The sequence below is a fragment of the Pinus tabuliformis genome, chromosome 6 (genome assembly GCF_031772625.1).
Source record: "Pinus tabuliformis cultivar Carrire ecotype Pingquan chromosome 6, CPIR1, whole genome shotgun sequence".
NCBI lineage: Eukaryota > Viridiplantae > Streptophyta > Pinopsida > Pinales > Pinaceae > Pinus > Pinus tabuliformis.
The window spans coordinates 204,477,182-204,492,893 of NC_142292.1; the positions used below are offsets into that span (position 1 = coordinate 204,477,182).

Sequence of the window (15,712 nt, forward strand, 5' to 3'; positions counted from 1 at the left end):
CCTAGGACAAACCCTAAAAGCACTCAATGGGTGCTTGACCTGTAAAATAAAAGACCTTGTGCATGAAACCCATGCTTCAAAAATAACAATAGTAATTTTCTTCCATTTCACAATTTAGAAGAATCAAAAGTACATTTCATATTTATGAAGACTGGACCTAGTTACACATTTTCAACAAGTCTCTACAGCGCCGTAGGGATCAGGTGGTTAGAACCTAAGGGGAGGTATCATTAACCAGGCCCTAGCCTGCTTCTCCTTGGCTTCTCTCTCACAACCTATTCTAGAGACTAGCTTCAATATATTAAGAGGAAGGACACATTTAGAGTAGGCATCTAACTAAAATAAACCAAGATATTGCATCTCACCGAGGTTATAGGACTTGCATATCATATAGGATAGCAAAGCATCTCTAGGAAGCAACTGTTCATTCAGCCATTTGGTATAAACTAATATAAGGCAAGTAATTGACTCCATAAGGCACTGGTCTCAAGCAATAATCTAATATAATCTCTAAAACTTGCTAAATCAACCAAGTGGCTAGACCATTGAGTTGTGTCTCCCATATTTGTTGCCTGGCAATAAATCTCACATTCTCACATTCCGTAGGGACTACCCCCCCCCATTGCCTGTTGTTGAGAGACAGCAAGAATGCAGAGGTCGAGATCAGAGTGACAGCCCCTGTCCTGTTAGTTGCCGCATCTTACCTATACATTATGAGCAACAACAGTCCCCTTCTCTGTTTACTTGTTTTATCAATGCTTTTGCACTAAAACAAAAGTAATTCATGGTTAGGGTTTATATCTATAGATTATTTTGGCCCCCTTTTGTACTGTTGAGAACACCTTAAAACTTAGATACTCCAATTTTTTCTGTAATGTAAATATTCTTCTTTACTCACAAAAAACGAAAAACATCAAAGAAGCAAACAACATAAAGTTATCTAATTGAACTAAACAATGTCCATAGAAGACAAAAAATATTAGATAAAATAAAATGGAAAGCACCTCCTGCAATGGCTTGCATGTTTTCACAAATATCTTAAAATAGGTCTTGATTGTTGATAAGTATTGATGTTCAATGAAAGACCACAAAAGTAGGTCAATGAGACTAAAACATTACACCCAATGTAAGTACAAAGTGGGAATGTGAAAGAAACTCCTATATCAACACCATCAAAGAGTAGATAAAAACAAGGATCTAAGTGTTTAGCTAAAAGAAACTATAAGAAAAAAGTTATATTCCACGAATACTCCGACATGGGGGGAGGGGGACACAGGAATGAGGAGACGCACAAGGAGTACCCTCAAATTTTAAGGAAATTTAAGGGGGATAAGGAGATGTTGGGGGGTGTATGTGTGTGTGTGTGTGTGAAGCATAAAAACTGTTACTGAAGCATGAAAACTGATAGCTTGGAGACTTGAATGTAAAAATACACAAAAGGTATTTGTAATAATAATTTATTATATATATAAAATGTATAAGTGATATGAATGTTACAATGAGGCCCTGCTTTTATACCTAAGCAGGTGACCTTTCATGACTAGGAATGTCTTTTAGACATGCCTTTTCATTTTACTTAATGACTATTTAACATAATCAATTTTTTATTATTTAATATGTACATTTATTTTATTTATTTACTTGTTATGAATTATATTCATAACATAGCCCCTTCCTTCGGAAGCTTTGTCCTCAAAGCTTTAATGCTGTGGAATTTCTTCACTTAGTGTTTGTCATCTCGATGTGTATAATCTGGCCAGCCTCTCATCTTGTAGCTCATCAATGATATTCCCTTGGATTTTTTATTTTTTATTTTTTTAATAATAATTTTTTAGTAAGTCTAAATTTTTTCTTTTTTTTATAACTCTAATTTTTTTAATACTGTTTTTTTATAATATAATTTAATTAATTAAATTATTTTTTATATGATTAAATTTTATATATTAATTAATTAAATGATATAAATTAAATAATTAGATTAATTAATTAATAGATTTTACTTAAGTTATATTTAATTATACGCTGCTATCCCAATCGATTATGATTATTTGCTTAATGGGATGGCTTAAGCGTATACGCCCAAATGAAATGACGCCAACCGTTGACCTTCCGACTGGAGCACGTCGTTTGACACCTAGTCTTTAATGATGTTGCGTCTTTGTCCTCAAAGATTAATGTTTGATGTTGTCGTCGATGCAGGAGTGGTGACTGCGGACAGGGCACGACGTGCTGCATGTGTATTTGCCCTCAGAACAAGTGGACAGGGAACTAACGCATAAGACAGCAAGGCACGACGGAATAGTTATTATGGGAGCGAATCGAGGGGCAACATGAGGGCATTGCTTCGGGGAACAACAGAGACAGGGAAGCAGAACAACAACAGCGGAATTCCCTGACAGGATTGTCAAGTTAAACGCAACTATAAATTCGATCTCCTTCATCTGATGTTTTATTTTGTGGGTGTTTGAATGATACTTTCTGGATAGGAAAACCGCAGTAATGCCTAGTAAAAAAAATCGAGGGAAGGATCTTCTCCTTTAGAAATGGTGACTATTACGTCCACATTTTCCTTACCCTCCACCCTCGTAGCTTCAACTTTTATATCCTCGCTACCATATTTCTTCCGCAATATAACTGTCGTCTGGCCATCTATCTTCCAGGGCATGTTTTCTTTCTCCCAGGAATCCAAGCGCCATTCGAGTGAACACGGAATCTCATCTTCGAGCTCCTTCACTAGGATTTCATTTGATTTTGTATCGATTTCAGATTCTGAAGTAAACTCGCACCTTGAAACCCATGATGTTCCTTCCATTATTTCTTTCTTGCAACGGTTTTGAAACACATACCCCAGGAATGAATGGAGATCCCTATTGTGCTTTAAGGCTCTGAAAGCCTCTGTTGCCACACAAGAAAACATTGCTCTGCAATCCACACATAACACAAACATTGCTAACACAAATTTCTTCGGTTCAACCTCCTCAAGCAGTTGCTCATTCTCCGCATTAATTTCATCCAGCCACTCTTTCGTAAAAGGGTAACACTTGGTTCCATAAAATTCTATGATAAAGTATGGAGTAAACGACAATTCCCAATGTAATTTCTCATTTGAATTTATAACAACTACCTCGGCCATAGTCGAAACTTGGCAGTGTCAAAACAATTTCTTTATAGTCTTGTCTCCAAATGGCAAAGCCAGCCATGGCATCCTAGCAATAACCTTTTGAAACTACTTATCCCAAAGACCACTTATGAATTTGGTTGACGAAGATAAAGCGTTCCATTGTTTAGAGACACAGCTAAATCTGAGCAAGTGTTCAAGTGACAGCCACGACAATATCTTGGCAATGATAGGATTGCAAGTGTTCTCCGGCTCCTTCCTCTTGTCATCAAATTCATCAGCGTCTGCAAGCTGGTCCATCCACTGTTTAGTCTGTTCAATGGCATCCTCAATCTTCGTCTTATCAAATTGATCTAATTTTGCTGCAATCTTATCACCTCGAATGGTGTTCCTTATGTTGTAAGCATAGTTCTCCAAGGAGTTCTTGGCCTCTACCTTCTTCTTGTATTCTTCATCTTCATCCTTAAGGCTTATATGTCTCAGAATCATGAACCATCTTCTCAATTTCTTCCTTACTCAATCTTCCAAGTTGGTTGTCTGAGTAAGTTGAAAAGACTTGCTCCTTCTTGGTGGGGATGGTAGTGTTCCTTGAGATGAGAACAATCATAATCCCACCTGCAGTTTCAAGCCCTAATGAAAGGGGAGTAACATCCAGAAGCAACAGGTCTTGCACTTCCTCATTGCCCTCGCCACTCAAAATAGTAGCTTGCATTGCAGCTCCATTTCTTGCTTGCTTATCATCACCAGTCTATGAAAGATTCTCAGGTGATGCCTCAATGAAATGTTTCCCTCCACCATGTTCACTAACTTCCTCCAATGAGGAATCTAGAATTCCTTGCTTTTCTTCTAACATAATGTTCTTGCAAGACACATTTTCATCATGCTTCTCTACATTACACTGACCAATTTCAGCCCTCATCAAATCCGATATTTGTTCTAGTTGTCCAATATTCTTTTGGTTAACTGTTTCAATATCAACATGACCCCCAATCTTACTGTTTTTTGTACTCTGCAATGGATCTGGCATGTCTTGGATTTTTTCTGGCATATCAACCTCCATTGAAGTGTCTGCAACATTTTTGTTTTCATTATCATCATTCTGATCAAAATCTTCTTCTCTTGCTTCCTCTTGTTTCATTTCTTTACCCTCACTATCTTCTTCCTCTACATAACTTTTCTTTAAACATGTTGTAACTTCTGCACATGATTTTTCTAATCGTTGAAATGCTTCTTGAATTTTACTAAATTGTTCAACACATTCAGGATGTGAACGTAATGGCACATTGTGCTGCAAACAACGTTCAAAGACTCCCATCATTATATTGTGCGCCATGGCTCTGATACTAATGAAACATAAAAACCGTTACTGAAGCATGAAAATTGATAGCTTGGAGACTTGAATGTAAAAATACACAAAAGGTATTTGTAATAATAATTTATTATATATATATATATATAAGTGATACAAATGTTACAATGAGGCCTTGCTTTTATACCTAAGTAAGTGACCTTTCATGATTAGGCATGTCTTTTAGACATGCCTTTTCACTTAACTTAATGACTATTTAACATAATCAATTTTTGATTATTTATATTTACATTTATTTTATTTATTTACTTGTTATGAATTATATTCATAACAGTGTGTGTGTGTGTTCAAATTCAATAACGAAAGCATAAATACATTGATCCATACTCATCTTTTATACTGATACATACATCATTCATCTATACACCACAAGATTCAATAACATAATAGATTGATCCATATTCATCATTTATCATTTCGGATTCTAAATTGATTTAAAATTTAAATTCATCACTCATCGTTCTAGAATCTAATTAGTACTAAGCAAAATAGACTATAGTAGATACTTAAGTCTAAAGACTAGAACCTATTAATTTTTGGTATGTTCTATGCTTAGAGCAATTTACTTCAAATTTTCATATTAGCTCAATATCAATTCCAGATTAGCAATCACATCAGCATGATAGTAAAGTGCAGATAGAACATAAACATAAACAGCAGAAGACAAGCCAAGACAAGAGGACACAAGATGTGGCACCAGCCAGGGACAAACCCCAATGTGGGGAAACCCTTGATCAATTCTTCTTATATTCTTCAATAGTTCAGCAGAGAGAGAGATAGTACAAATACATTTGAAGTCAATACTTGACTTGCCAAAATAGAAGATCAGACATCAAAGATCTTCACCGTGAAGATGACACAATGCAACAAATGATAGGCCTAGAACAACTCAACCAATTACTCAACATACTGAAGCTTTCCTTCCATAAGACTCTCCTTCCTTTGCTGCTTCACAGATCATGTCAAGGCTGTCCATTTGGCAACTTGTGTATGTTGAAGGGACTAAAGCATATCTTGGCAAACCTAATCTCTGGTTAGGGCGCAAGATCTGAGAGCTACTGCACCCTAAACATACTCCACAGTCCACCTATTTACTGTGGATAGCCTTCACACTGATCTCCAATGATACGGTGCCTTATAGGGTCTGAACACAACACTTAAAAAGGCCTCCAACTCTAAAGTTGACTATAACCTTGTCCCTTCACACAGTGACCCAATCAGCCTTTATGCAACAGCCCCTAGCTCCCCCCTATTGGATACTTCTGCCGAGCATATCATACCCAAACAGTACTGAAATGGCCATGTTGTCACCTACAGCAATATGTCATTATCCCAACGGCTAGGTGACTGTGTAAGGCCTCCTTCTGGACACCAACCAGCTGTTAGAACTGCCTGTGACCATCCTCCTGTAGTTGCGGAAAAGGATCACCCTCTAGCTGTGAAACAGTGAGTAAGGGCCCCTTAGAACAGTCACCCTTAACTGCAGATTGAGGCCTCTAATGGCAGCATATAGAGCTTATGATCCACTGTTGATCAGCCATCCCTTTGTTGCGGATAAAGCCTCTTCATAATTGCGGATAAGGGCATCACATGACAGCAAATTAGAGTTCCCTTTTAGGTTGTGGATTTACGCCTCTTTTGATTGTGGCCAGACCTCTTCCTTAACTATTGCAAAGTCTCCTCTTTACTGCGGATGTGTGACCTTTAGATGATTGCGTCTTACTCTCCTTTAGGACTGCGTATGGGAGCCTTCTAGGACAGCGGATTAGGGCATCATTTTACTATGGCTACTTCTCCTTCAATTTGTGTCTAGAACCTTTCCTTTACTGCGGCTAGGGTATGGTAAGATCTCCCTCAATTGCGGCTAGGATTCTCTCCCTTCAACTACGTCTTGATGTCTCCTCCATGACTGTAATTTACGGCAGCGTATAAGTCTCTTCATGGCTGAAGCTTGATCTTCATTAGGGAAGCGTAGAGGTCTCCTTCATGGCAGCATATAGCGCACTCCCTCCAGATCTCTCTTTCACCAAAACCCAAACAAATGAAGAGAGAGATCACAAGAGGTGTGTGTAAAATGACTTGAGGTCCTCTTCTATTTATAATAAAACGTTGAGGATAGGTTGGGGTAATTTGGTTGCCGGCCAACCTTGACGAATTGTCACATAACACAAATAAATTCATATCTCCATGAATACATGTCGGAAAAGGATGATCTTTAGATCAATCCTACACTTCTCGACGAGAGGAATCCAAGAAAAATATCAGCTGCAATAGATAAGATGACCCACATGGAGTTTGGCCCTAGTTGCCAATTTTAACACTCCCTCTCAACTAGGGAGAACTCCATCAGCCAGACTGTACTATCTCTGCCATCAATGCAATGCCCTGCACCGCTCTGCTCTGCTGAGCTATGAAGAAGAAGAAGTGATCGAGAATGTATCATACCATTCTCTATTGACCCGAAGTCAATCCCATATAAAGAGAGTGTCTCATACCACTCTTGCTGATCCGAAATCAGTTCCAAATAAAGAGAGTGTCTCATACCACTCTTACTAATCCAAAATCAGTTCCAAATAAAGAGAGCGTCTCACTCTTACTGATCCGAAATCAGTTCCAAATAAAGAGAGTGTCTCATACCACTCTTACGGATCTGAAATCAGTTCCAAATAAAGAGAGTGTCTCATACTACTCTTACTAATCCGAAATTGGTTCCAAATAAAGAGAGTGTCTCATACCACTCTTACTGACCCAAAGTCAGTTCTAACTAATCCCAGTTTAATATCATCCTAGCATAGGGAGTACAGTTCTACACGATGCGTCCATCAGTAGTACTATGGTCCCTATCCTCATTTCCCTACTCATTGGCCAGATGAGAGGTACTTCCCATGAGTCCCAGACTACATGGGTAGGATGTCTCAGTAGGAGAAGGATGAACCACTCATCCTGCCTACATGTCAGCATGGGGTATCCTAGGGGAAGGCTGAACCACTCACCCTGTACACAACAAATCACTAGGGGAAGGCTGAACCACTCACCCTACGACTGTGTCTCAGCAGGAGAAGGATGAACCACTCATCCTGCCTACATAGCAAACCATTAGGGGAAAGCTAAACCACTCACCCTATGGTTGCTCATCGCTCCAAGAAGTACCCCCAAGCCCCCCGGAGCTCCCAGAGCTAAATGTCCATATCATACAGGACCCTCGGGAGAGGGTCTCTCCACGGCTCCCAGTTGTTCTCAGAAAGTCAAGAATTTGACCTTTCCCAGGGGCTTCATCTGAATATCAGTGGCCTGCACATCAATCCCAGAGTGTTGCAGCCTTCTTGCTCCCCGTTGTACCATATCCCAAATAAAGTGGTACTTGATGTCTATATGCTTGGAGAAATCATGAAACACAGGATTCTCTGATAATTGAATCCCACTCTGGTTGTCGCAAAGGATTGCGGTGGTATCCAGCGCATGTCCAAACAGCTCACTAAAGAGTTTCCACAACCAGACAGCTTCACAGGAGGCCATACTCTCAGCTATGTATTCGACCTCAGTGGTGCTCAAAGCAACCGACTTCTGCTTCTTGCTTATCCAAGAAATCGAAGCAGAACCCAAAGAGAACCAGCACCCAGAAGTGCTCTTGCGATCCTCCATACTGCTTGCCCAATCAACATCAGATTAGGAGAATAATAATGTAGCCTCATAGCTCCAGCAATGTACCTCAGTCCATGAGTGATTGTGCCCTAAAGATATCTCAGAAGATTCTTGGCACCAATCCAATGAGAGAGATGAGGCTCAGCCATATGTTGGCTCAACATGCTAACTGCAAAACATCTATCCGGACGGGAGTTCACCAAGAACATCAATGCTACTATGAGTTGACGAAACTCAGAGGCATTTCCCAAATCAGGTCCGGCAACACTACCGCATAACTTCTTAAAGTTAAGCTCCATTGGGGTAGTCACAAGCTTGCAGTCCACCATTCCAAATTTGGAATCCAACTCCCTCTTACTTTTGCAAATGAGAGGGTTTGTACCTATCAGAAAGAGGTCATCCACATGAAGTACCAGTATGAGAGGTCTATCATCCACAACCTTAAAGCAATGGTTTGGATCAGCTTCACTCGTAGTGAATCTCAGCATCATCAAATAGCTATCAATCCTCTCATACCAATCCCAGGGTGCTTGCTTCAAATTATAGAGAGCTTTCTTCAACCTGCGTACATGAGATTCCCGTTCATGAATCTCAAACCCCTCAGTTTATTCTAGATCTGTGGCCTTGCTATTACATGAGGGGAATGGTCCCCTTGTAAGATTTTCTTCGATACATCTCAGATATGTACCTTCATGCTCTTCTTTGAATTCAGGCATCCCTGTCACCATCCGTCTCACGTCGGGTAGGGCTACAATGAAGATGGGCAGACCTCTGGTGCCATTTGAAGAGATGTGTCACATGACATGGTCCCTATTGGACTTCCTACAACTTGATACAAATTGCCAACCCTGAACCCAAGAGTAAAATCATCTTTAAAACTCCTTTTCCAAGCACATACCTTTCCATCGATGAATGCCACCTTGTAACCTTTGTCTTCCATTGTCAAAATGGACACTAGGTTTTTCTTGCGATTCGATAAATAAAGAACTTTCTGATCCAATTAAAAGTAACATTCCCTACACCCTTTACAGGATAGGTGGCATCGTCTCCAAGAATAATCTCCAAGTTTGTTTCCTTCTCTATCAGATTAGAGAGAGCTTACTTGCATCCGAAGAAGTGTCCTGAGGCACCACTATCAATAAGTCAATTTCCCAAAGAGTCCGAAGGAGAAGTAGAGGAGAGGGTCAATATAAGATAATACTCCTTTTGCTTATCAGAAACAACATTTGATTCTTCATACCTGGAGTTCCTGGCTTTCTTGGAGGGTCGACCATTTCCTTGAGATCCTGCATTCCTTTTTCCTTTACCATTGTACCTGTCATTCCTTCGATCATTGAAGATGCCCCTGGAATGATCATCATCATCATGTGATGTGTCCCTTCTCTTTGGACACTCCCTCGAATAATGGCCACACTTATTACAAGCAAGGCACCTGCCCTTCCTTCCACCCTTAGATCTCTAGGAGCAGCTGGTGCATTTGATGGAGATTCAGGGATTTTACCCTTCACATAATCCAACACTTCTTGCTCTTCCAATTCAGCGAGGAAGTGGGATGAGGAACCCATTAAGCCTTTGACCTAGTCCAATTGTCTTCGGTGATTGCTCTTTCACTCTTGCTTGGGCTTTGTCTTCACCTCAGCTCTGATACCATGTTAATTTTTGGTATGTTCTATGCTTAGAGCAATTTACTTCAATTTTTCATATTAGCTCAATATCAATTCCAGATTAGCAATCACATCAGCATGATAGTAAAGTGCTGATAGAACATAAACATAAACAACAGAAGACAAGCCAAGACAAGAGGACATAAGATGTGGCACCAGCCAGGGACAAACCACAATGTGGGGAAACCCTTGATCAATTCTTCTTATATTCTTCAATAGTTCAGCAGACAGAGAGATAGTACAAATACATTTGAAGTCAATACTTGACTTGCCAAAATAGGAGATCAGACATCAGAGATCTTCACCATGAAGATGACACAATGCAACAGATGATAGGCCTAGAACAGCTTAACCAATTACTCAACATATTGAAGCTTTCCTTCCATAAGACTCTCCTTCCTTTGTTGCTTCATAGATCATGTCAAGGTTGTCCATCTGGCAACTTGCGTATGCTGAAGGGACTGAAGCATATCTTGGCAAACCTGATCTCTGGTTAGGGTGCAAGATCTGAGAGCTACTGCACCCTAAACATACTCCACAGTCCACCTATTTACTGTGGATAGCCTTCACATTGATCTCCAATGATACGTTGCCTTATAGGGTCTGAATGCAGCACTTAAATAGGCCTCCAACTGTTGGCTATGGCCTGCGGCCTAGCCTAGCAATTGACTGTAACCTTGTCCCTTCACACAGTGACCCAATCAGCCTTTATGCAGCAGCCCCTAGCTCCTCCCTATTGGATACTTCTGCCCAGCATATCATACCCAAACAGTACTGAAATGGCCATGTTGTCACCTACAGCAATGTGGCATTATCCCAGCAACTAGGTAACTGTGTAAGGCCTCCTTCTAGACAGTAACCAGCTGTTAGAATTGCCTGTGACCATCCTCCTGTAGCTGTGGAAAAGGATCACCCTCTAGCTATGAAACAGCGTGCAAGTGCCTCCTAGAACAATCACCCTTAACTGCGGATTAAGGTCTCTAATGACAGCGTATAGGGCTTATGATCCACTATTGACCAACCCTCCCTTTGCTACGAATAAAGCCTCTTCATAACTGTGGATAAGGGCATCACATGACAGCACATTAGAGTTCCCTTTTAGGCTGCGTATTTAGGCCTCCTTTGAATGTGGCTAGACCTCTTCCTTAATTGCTGCAAAGTCTCCTCTTTACTGCGGATGTGTGACCTTTAGATGACTGCGTCTTACTCTCCTTTAGGACTGCGTATGGGAGCCTACTAGGACAGCGAATTAGGGCATCATTTTACTGTGACTAGTTCTCCTTCAATCTGTGTCTAGAACCTTTCCTTTACTGCGGCTAGGGTATGGCAAGATCTCCCTCAACTGCGGCTAGGATTCTCTCCCTTCAACTACGTCTTGATGTCTCCTCCATGATTGTAATTTAAGGCAACGTATAAGTCTCTTCATGGCTGAAGCTTGATCTTCATTAGGGCAGCGTAGACGTCTCCTTCATGGCAGCATATAGGGCACTCCCTCCAGATCTCTCTTTCACCAAAACCCAAACAAATGAAGAGAGAGATCACAAGAGGTGTATGTAAAATGACTTGAGGTCCTCTACTATTTATAATAAAACGTTGGTGTAATTTGGTTGTTGGCTGACCTTGACGAATTGTCACATAACACAAATAAATTTATATCTCCATGAATACATGTCGGAATAGGATGATCTTTAGATCAATTCTACACCTCTCGACGAGAGGAATCCAAGAAAAATATCAATTGCCATAAATAAGATGACCCGCATGGAGTTTGGCCCTAGTTGCAAATTTTAACAGAACCGTATATCGATATAACTCAAACTCAAAAATAGTAAAGACTAACGAGTCAAAGAATCGATCTGAAGTCATCGATATCTAGAGTCAAGACTCAAAAGCTAAAACTAAAAATTAAAAATGGGTGATGAGCATTGAAGGAGTGTAGAGAGGTAGGAGAAGCAACGGTTAATTGGTAAGTGAGATAGCACTGCGGGGTAAGCCAAGCAGAGGTAAGCTTGGTAAGTCGAATGAGTGAGTTAGGGCTTGCAAATTAGTTTAGGTCTTTATATTAGTTACGTATTTTTTTAAAGGGTTATTAGACAAAATTGAGGAGTATGCATTCTCACACCCCCCCCAAAAGGGGTTTCTTGCTCATGGTTATATGTCCTAGGTCAAAGCACCCATTGAGTGCTTTAGGGGTTATGAAGAAAAAGTCAAAGAGTCAAGGTCATGATGCAAAGTCCCTTGGAGGGCTCATGTATCAAGAAAATTGTTATTTTGTATATTAAAAATATCTAGAAGCTCCAATAAATCAAGTCGGCCAACAAGTTAAGAAGTCGGCCTTATGAGGGCTTGAAGGCCTCATGTAAAGGCCATATAAATATACCAATTCGACCTTCATTAGTAGGACAAGAAACTCACATAAGAAAGAGTTTAGGTCTACGGCTAGAAGAAGGTGCAAAGGTGGAAAAAGGTCTTTAAGGCATGCGAAAAAGAAAGGTTATGCTCTACATATGTAGCACCTAGGGTTACCTCTGGTTTGAGGATAAGGAGGTACTGCAATTCGTTCTCTTGAAAAGCCCTAATTTTGTTGTCTTTGGAGAACTTGTGGAGAAAGTTTCGCTGATTGATTGTAGTAAAGGTCTAGGGTTTTGGTCTTGGAAGTCTCCTTTGATTTGATTCTATAAGAAGAAATTCTCATGGGTTTTCCCCTTACGGAGGGGTTTTGCCCTGGCTTGGAGCCTATGTCTAGTGTCTCTCTCTTATGGTTGTGATTTGCATTTGATGATGAACATAAACATAATAAACAAAGAAAGAAGAACTAAATATCACAGATAAACGTCATGTATGGAAAATGAAATAATAAACTGCCCTAATTTTGAATTTTCCAACAAAATGTTTCCTAGGCATCCCCGTCCTAGGTGGGCGGGAAGTGTGACGTGTGTGCACCCCACCCTAGGGACGCATTCCCCCAGGAACAAGGGAAAAGAAATACAAGAGAAACGATTGAAATTGAAGCTAAGTAAGTAAAAAAACGATATTAAGGCATGTTGAAACTAGTTGTGGAGGCCAAGAGAGTACACCGAGAGCCTAGAGGTAGGCTTCTCATCAGAGCCATCAATCACTATGAAAAGGCCAAGGCAAGTTGAAACTAGTTGCAGAGGCTAAGGGCAACCAATATTTCTAGAGCTATAGCTCCATTAACACACAGGGTCAGTATATGCCACCTGTTGGATTTTGTACTTGCTAAAATCCAACTGGTGGCATATACTGCCACCATGCATTAATGGAGCTATAGTTCCAGAAATATTGATAGCTGAGGCTAAGTGAGGACACCAAGGGCCTAAAGGTGGGCTCCTCATAGGAATCATCAATCACTGTGAAAAGGCCAGTGCAATGGTGGATGATGTCTTCGGGTTAGTGGTCAGGGCTGAGGGATGACATCCTCAGGGGGGAGAGGCCTGGTTGCCAGATCATAGGGAGAACACGAGAGCGATGAAGTTCATCTCTCCTAACACTCAAGGCCGTTGGGAAGAAACTCCAAAAATTGGCTGGGTGTTTTGTGATTAGACAAATTTAGTGTATTACAAAGTTAATAAGCTTTACATTGTTGTACAAAAGCGCAGTTTAATAGCTATGCTTATTCAGCTCAATTTTCTTTTACCAATAGTAACCTTTTAAGGTGAAACGAACATTTACTAACATGGCAGTCTCTCAGAAGCAAACCCTGTCATGCATTTCTGCTACATTAAACATATAACATGGTTTGCCGACCATTCAAACTTAGTCGAACATCTAAGGAGCCTTAAAATTAACACCACAAGAATCCACCCTTGGTTCGGATTCCGCAGCAGAGATCTCTTAAACAATGCAATTGTTAAAATGGATAATAAATAAGGGGAAAGGGTTTGAACACGGGACCTTATTGTGCATGAGAATGGCGCATCCAGGCTCAAGCTGATCTTTATCTACAAACGACAGAATATTGACATAATACTCAGGGCCGACCGAAGACGAAACAATTGCGTGATTTTCGTCGATAATTTCCTCCAGATTACCGACGCTCATGGGAGATCCCCTCAGATCGTCGACCTTCGACCTGTCCTCCTCGTTCTTGTCCTCCTGGGGTTTCAGCCGCTCCTGGTTGGAAACGAACTCCTCCTCCATGAGAAGATAATCTTTAATCCTTTCAAGCTTTAAGAGCCGGAGCTTGCATTTGGTCAGTGGCGTCACCACCGGCAACCGGGCGGCCGCCTCGGGGCCCTTCTGCTTTCTTTGTTTACGGCCCACGCGAGTTGGTGGTGCTGCGGGTTCGAATTTCTTCTCCTTCTTGTCGTCCTGCTTGCGGTCGTCTGGGGAGCCCTTGCGATTCAGGCCACCGCCGTGCGCTTGCCCCATTGCCTCGACTCGATTCGAACTCGGACCAGAATTCGACCTGTGAAATGAAAAACCCACAAGAACAAGTTTCAATGGTGCAAGCTTAAAGTTAACATTACAGGAGACTTTTGCCTCATAAAAACGTTAGAAACAAGGCGTATCGCGCCCTCTTGAGAGGGACATGATGTTATTGTAATAAATCAATTTTGAATGTATCTTTTTCTCTGTTACACATTTTTATATTTTAAATAAACATGCTTAGAATAGTATTATAGTTTATTAGCGATTTGACTCTTAAGTCTACTAAGACATACATATTCCATCTCTTTGTTAAGTCTAAGAAGACATACATATTCTATTCCTCTAGTTTTGAAACCGTGACCTGTTAAAAGGAAACACATGGTGTTAACTATTAAGGCCACTAAAGTTGTATTATAAATAATATATATTGAAAATAATTAAATTATTTATTTAAAAAACAAAAAATATTTAAACCTTTTAAAAAGGAGTCGTCTAATGAGGCGAAGGAATTCCCAGACGGCCAAAAGTGGCTGGAATTCGGGCAAAAAATTTCAAAAAATCTTGTAGAGGCAGTGTTTGAATCGTGTTTTTGATGGTGTGAATGGATTAAGCACCATCAAAAGCGTGTAGGACACCTAAAATTTGGAAGTTTAACAACTATAACTTATTTACAAAAATCCTTGCTGGACTTTCTCTAAATATAACCGGAATTTCCATAACTTTCCGGGCAATTCCTCCGGCGAGTTTACGGCTTTTAAAAAGCAAGTTTATATGAATAATATGTATTAGTTATTAAGAGTGTGTAGTATTAGTTATTAATATTGTGTAATGTAAAAGGTAATATATATATATATATATATATATATATATAATGAGTATATGTGTATGGGGTGGGATGTGTTGGTGATTGAGTGTTTTGTTAAGGCATTCATTTGTGAAGTTATTGGTTCATACTCTATGGATGAGCTTATGAGGGTAACTTTGGCCTACCTTGTTAGGTATGGTTTGAGGTTATCATACCAAGCAAGGAGGATTCCCACCCACTATCACTAAGCCTTTATGATAAAAAAGACAAAAAAGGAAAAGAGAGAGAAAAATTATACAATATTATTATAATTATATTATATTCCTTAATGTATACAATGTTGTTAAAAAAATTCCTCCATTTAAGAGTTGCAAGTAAAACTTAACTTTTTTTTATTAGTTATAAGTTTTCTTCTTGCCTTTTTTAATTTCATATTATTGCCTTTTAATTTTGACTTTTCTAAAGTTAGATGTCATTTTTGGGATTCAATTGTGTTAAGTAAGTAGAAGTCAGATTGAAAGTAGTAAAATAAATCACATAGCGTCAATCATCACTTCTGGGGCTTGTACCTGATAAACAGGACTTCCTATGAGGTCACCCATCCCATAATGCCTCTGGCTCAAGCGCCCTTAACTGTGGAGTTTTCCCTACAATCAAGTTTTTGATATTTTCTTTTAAATTTTTATTTCAATTTAGTTTTCCAATAAAAATTGTAATTGTTG

The 15,712-nt window shown here is 39.8% G+C and overlaps 1 protein-coding gene across 1 annotated transcript in view; it reads right to left on the reverse strand.

Annotated features, from left to right (window-relative positions):
- LOC149258165 (26S proteasome regulatory subunit 4 homolog B-like) overlaps positions 1-14,331 on the reverse strand; it is a 61,273-nt gene extending 46,942 nt beyond the window's left edge. The window contains exon 1 of the mRNA XM_089414873.1: positions 13,709-14,331. Within this exon, the coding sequence (XP_089270999.1) occupies positions 13,709-14,185 (477 nt within the window). The 5' untranslated portion in view covers positions 14,186-14,331. The remainder of the gene's footprint in view (positions 1-13,708) is intronic.
- Between the last annotated feature and the right edge of the window lie 1,381 nt (positions 14,332-15,712).